General features: G+C 46.8%; 1 protein-coding gene across 2 annotated transcripts in view; it reads left to right on the top strand.

Moving 5' to 3' along the window:
- Nucleotides 1–1334: 1334 nt before the first annotated feature.
- tti2 (TELO2 interacting protein 2) overlaps nt 1335–5393 on the top strand; it is an 8511-nt gene continuing 4452 nt past the window's right edge. The window contains exons 1-9 of one of the 2 annotated variants that reach the window (XM_050051520.1): nt 1335–1458; nt 2294–2771; nt 2994–3190; nt 3233–3244; nt 3354–3411; nt 3762–3890; nt 4060–4152; nt 4330–4523; nt 4610–4753. In XM_050051520.1, coding sequence (XP_049907477.1) covers nt 1436–1458; nt 2294–2771; nt 2994–3190; nt 3233–3244; nt 3354–3411; nt 3762–3890; nt 4060–4152; nt 4330–4523; nt 4610–4753 — 1328 coding nt within the window. In that variant the 5' untranslated portion in view covers nt 1335–1435. Of the gene's footprint in view, nt 1459–2293; nt 2772–2993; nt 3245–3353; nt 3412–3761; nt 3891–4059; nt 4153–4329; nt 4524–4609; nt 4754–5393 lie in introns of both variants that reach the window. The other variant, XM_050051519.1, reaches the window with a different exon arrangement.

Genomic DNA, 5393 nt, shown 5'->3' with positions numbered 1-5393 from the left:
GTATGCAAACTGTACATTTCCTGTGAAAACAGAAGTGTGTTTTGAAAACAGACAATGCATGTAACAGGCTGAAGTTGACACGGCGTCCCAGAACGTCAACAACCAACATACCCAGGGTACCTTGGACGTCATATGTGGACGTGGAAAGTCCATGACCAAACGTGGACACAGGTCACAGTGAGGATGATGATGGGGGACGACATGCAGCAAAGGGCCGCAGGTTGGAATTGAATCTGTGACCACTGTGGTGATGACTTCACCTTTTTTCATTGGACGCCGCTCTACCCACTGATCCACCGGGCACCTTAAAGAATGAACTATTTTCTCTGTGCCACTGTCTCAATATGACCACAGAGTTGACTCCTTTTTTTAATTTATGCTTTAATTTATTTTAATTTAGTTAAATTTTAAGCTCCAGTGTGTCGATTTAAAGTGAATCAAATCTAATGGTTGTGTTTTCTTTAATCATTTTAAAATCTGAATGGTTGTGTTCTGGTTCCCTCAGAATGAGATGTTTATATCTACATAGGGAGCCTAATGTAACTAAGTACATTACATTACATTACAGTATTCAAGTACAAGAACAAATTCAGTTCTGGTGGTTCATCATCCTCAACAGTTGAGAAAAAAAGCAGAAAGTTTGGCTAGCTGGGAGATAAATTCTGTCTAATAATAGGGTTAAAGAGGTTTCATGCATCAAATATAGTGAGCAAAAAAAAAAAAGACATCGGAGAGATTTAGACACGATATTAAATATTATTGTTCTTATTTCATCACTGTGTGTAAACCAGAATATTTGGGGTGAAAGTTCAACTTTGTATCAGAAGAAAACCGGGCAAACAACTCAGTAACAGACATAAATAAACATTTTTTGTGTTTTGAAAGTAATAAAGCAGAGACAGATTTCTTTTGCACAATTAGTTTTAGATAATTTTTGTTTTAGTTTATTTCAGTCATTTCCAGCTTATAAAACTCAAATACACTGATAGATAGACAGAAAATAAACATTATGTTGAATTTTTTTTAGCATTAAAAACAAAAACGGGGCCAACAGGTAAAGGCTGAAGCTTCAGTTCATTACACTCACCCTTTAACACTGATAATTATTGTCAGCTCCCTTTAAATGACACAGAGCAATAAAAGAAAGTGACATTAACTAACAATAAATAATTGATTTTATTTTCGTGAAAAAGAAGTATGGTTACTTCTGTGTGTATATAATATTAATGTACTTATGTTTGCTCAATAAAGAATAAAAAAATATTTTAAAAAACATTTCCGGGAGCGGAACCTTTCACATGGAGCTGATACCGGCCGGAGGTATTAAAGCGAACACACACTTCCGCTCGGTAAAACTTCCGGAAGTTTCAGTGTGTTTGCCGCGAATGTGACGAAGGAAAGATGTTAATAAAGTAAAATCTGTTGTTTGTTGTCGATGGAAGAAACATCAGCTGCTCGGTGAGTGAATGAATTTAAAATGTTTACACAAACAAACGAACAAACAAACAAACACTGAAGCTAACGGTCTGTTTTACAGCCTGGAAAACGAGACACGCTTATTTGTTTGTTTGTTATGTGTGTACTGAGGTTTGTTTGTTAAGTGTGTACTGAGGTTTGTTTGTTTTGTGATGTTTGTCTCGGAGTGTCTGAAGCTAACGTTTGTTTAGACCGTTAGCTCCGTTAGCTCAGAAGCTAACTCTCAAACTGAGCGTGTTCCAGGCTCATTCTGACGTCAGTGCACTGCGACTGTGTGTGAGCACATCTCTCAGGATTCATACGAGATTTACAGTTTAACAAAACTTCATTACAGAAGGCTGTAGAAGGGTTAGAAGGTGACCCGAGCTCAGTATGATGCTGAATATATTAAAGTGTGTGGACCTCACACTGAGGAGAAACATGGAGCAGCTGAACCACTGGTTCAGGATCCATGTCAGGAAAACCCATTAGAACCAGTGAGGACAAAGATCATCTGAGGAGCCATGACGTCACAGTTCGACAATAAAACAACTCATTTGACCGATGTCGTTGTTTTTAATAAATGTTTTCAGTCTGAGCTTAAAATCAGCAACTGTGACTGTTTTAATGAGCATCTTCCTCCTCTCCTCCCATCATCTTCCTCTCCTCCCATCATCTTCCTCCTCCCATCATCTTCCTCCTCTCCTCCCATCATCTTCCTCCTCCCATCATCTTCCTCCTCTCCTCCCATCATCTTCCTCTCCTCCCATCATCTTCCTCTCCTCCCATCATCTCCCTCCTCTCCTCCCATCATCTTCCTCCTCTCCTTCTCCTTCAGTATGGAGCTTTCATCTTTACTTCATGACCTTCATCCCACCTCCTCCCCCTCAGAGAAGCCCCTCCCCTCTCCCTCCCTTCCTCCAATCACAGAGCTCCTCTCTCGGCTGCAGGAGAAGCTGATTGGTTCGTCTTCCGACTCTGAAATGAGCTCCCTGATTGGTCGTGTTGAGCGTTTCCTTCAAGCAGCAGATCCCCATTGGCTGTTCTCAGCCAGTCAGGATGATGGGTGGGCGGAGCTTCAGGTGGCGTACAGCTCTCTGGTCCGTGCTCTGATTGGCTGTGCAGCTCTGCCGCTCTGTGAGGACGACTGCGGCTCTCTGCCGGCCGCAGCCTATCATAGCGTCCCAAGCAGAGCTGGAGCAGTATGCTCCGCCCTCACAGCGCTGCTGGGAACTCTGGGAAACAGAGGCAGTCAGACTGGTGTGCTGCTGGCTGTGGCCCCGCCCATCTGTGTGTTCTCCGTCACTCATTTCCAGGTGAGTCTGACAGGAAAACAGTACAGGTGTGTGTGACACGTTCAGGGTCTCTGCTACGAGTCAGGTGATCCAGTGACTCGTGTGTCGAGTCTTTTCTTACGTTTCAGACACAAGTTGGTTTCTAGTCATTTTTATACTGATGTAAAAGTCAACGAGCAGGAAGTCATTGTGTGTGTGTGTGTGTGTGTGTGTGTGTGTGTGTGTGTGTGTGTGTGTGTTCAGGTTCAGCCGTGGACCAGCTCCTCCTCCAGAGCAGCGGCTCAGAGCCTGCAGGAGGCGCTGCTGAGGGCAGGGGGCTGGAGAGACTCGGCCCACCTCCTGATGGGGGACAGGAGTCAGGAGGTGGAGGAGGAGGAGGAGGAGGAGGAGGGAGGGAGGAGCAGAGGAATTCTGGGAGGAATCCTGGACGTCCTGCAGCCGAGCAGAGGAATTCTGGGAGGAATCCTGGACGTCCTGCAGCCTCAGCTGACAAAGTGAGAATCTGACATCACAACGTTTGAATTTCTGTTTGTCTTCCTGGAGACGCCGTCCACACTTCCTGTTTACAGTCTGTGTGTGTGTGTGTGTATGTGTGTGTTTCAGGGAGTCGTGGCAGCGCTGTGAAGCAGTGAAGGTGGTGTTTGCGTGGACGCTCCTGCAGGTCAGTTTGACCTTTGTTCAGCTGTGATGTCATCAAAGATTCAGTAAAGTTCAAAGCAGACGTGTTCGGAGGGAACGCACATGTACGTCACACTCTGATAGAGATGCTGGACGCAGCACTTCCTGTCTGAGCTGCCCACACACACACTGCTCATTAGCAACAGTTGAATAAGACACTGTGGACACAGGCCCTCAGAAGTCTACAATCTGCAGTACTGAAATGTAACTGAGTACTTTTACTCAAGTACAAGTTTAAAGTACTTGATTCTTTTCTTTATATTCCTGTTTAAACTTCAACCTGACTGAAACCTGAATATATGTGTGTGTGTGTGTGTGTGTGTGTGTGTGCAGGTGACTCGTCCCTCTCTGTCCCCTCACCTGTCCCACCTCCTCCCCCCCTCACTCCTCCTCAATGACCACTACAGACCAGAGAACTGCATGCTGGGAGTTCGCTGTCTGCACCACATCGTGCTCAACACGGTGGGAACACGCACACACACACACACACACACACACACACACACACACTGAACAGGAAGCAGCTCTGTCACTTTGTTTTATTCTTACAGTGTTTTCATTTACATGGTTGTAATGCATTTGTTGGTGATGATGATGGTGATGGTGATGGTGATGATGATGATGTGTTCAGCCTGCTGCAGACCTGCGTCAGTTCAACAGAGCAGAAGTTCTCTACCAGGCCTTATTCAAACACCTGTACACTACAGAGGCTGCTGTCATCCAGGTAACACACACACACACACACACACACAGTATATCAACTTACAGCTGGAGACATGTTGAGTTCACAAATCGACCTCAGACAGGTTTGATATTTCTTCACTTCACCAACATGTAAATTTATCAGCTTCATATAAGGATCCATCTGTCTGTCTGTCTGTCTGTCTGTCTGTCTCTGCAGTCTGTCTTGTCCTGTTTGTTGGACCTGTTGTTGGTTTTGGAGAAGCCCCCCTCGTCTCTTGCCCCCTCCTCCTCCTGCAGGAAGCCCTGCCGTCATGACGATGTGCTGCGTCTGGTCCTGACTCACATGGAGGCGGAGCACAAGGTGGCACTGCGACACGTCTACGCCACCGCTCTCCCTCTGTACATCGACAGGTAGGAGCGTTTGACGTGCAGGCGGGTGGAGTCAGCTGTGTTGCAGCAGAGTCTCAGGGTGTGTTTGTTTTGTTGTGTGGGGTCAGGATGGGCGTGGCGGTGTGCAGACACCTGCGGCGGCTGGAGTGGGTGGTGCTGGGATACCTGGAAGTCAGAGACCCACCTGAGGAGATGAGTCGACTCAAGATCCTGGAGGTCCTGGAGAAAACCATCAGAGCCGCCTGGCCACGGTCAGAACACACACACGCGCACACACGCACACACACACACACACACACACACATCTGTGAGGACCCTCAGTGACATCATTGGCTCGCTTTGTTTACATCAGAATGTCACCAACGTGATGTCAGAATAAACTGCAGGGTTCTCTCAGTGACTCCACCTACGTAAAAAAAAATACAACCACACTTCAGAGGTGACGGCGTGTTGCTCACTGGCAGCTGCGGCTGCTCTTTTGGAGATGATGAGTCACAGTCCTGATGGTCGTGAGCTCGCCAGCCCTGGTCATGAGACAAAAAGTCTGTCATTTGTAGTTTTAGCCTCCAACCACTTCATCCTCTGGTCCATAAATCCACCAGCAAACAGTCTGTCCCCGAGAGATCAGCTCCTCCAGGACACTTAATACAAATTCAGCCCGTCCCCGTGAATGTGGCGCAACTAAACACTACGGCTGCCCCCCGACTGAGACTGTTCCTAGTGGACCGACAGTCCTCATCAGGGTCCATCAGCGGACCAACAGTCCTCATCAGGGTCCATCAGCGGACCAACAGTCCTCATCAGGGTCCATCAGTGGACCAACAGTCCTCATCAGGGTCCATCAGCGGACCAACGGTCCTCATCAGGGTCCATCAGTGGACCAACAGTCCT

The sequence above is a fragment of the Epinephelus moara genome, chromosome 8 (genome assembly GCF_006386435.1).
Source record: "Epinephelus moara isolate mb chromosome 8, YSFRI_EMoa_1.0, whole genome shotgun sequence".
In the NCBI taxonomy this organism is placed as follows: domain Eukaryota; kingdom Metazoa; phylum Chordata; class Actinopteri; order Perciformes; family Serranidae; genus Epinephelus; species Epinephelus moara.
This window is presented reverse-complemented; position numbering and strand designations above follow the sequence as displayed.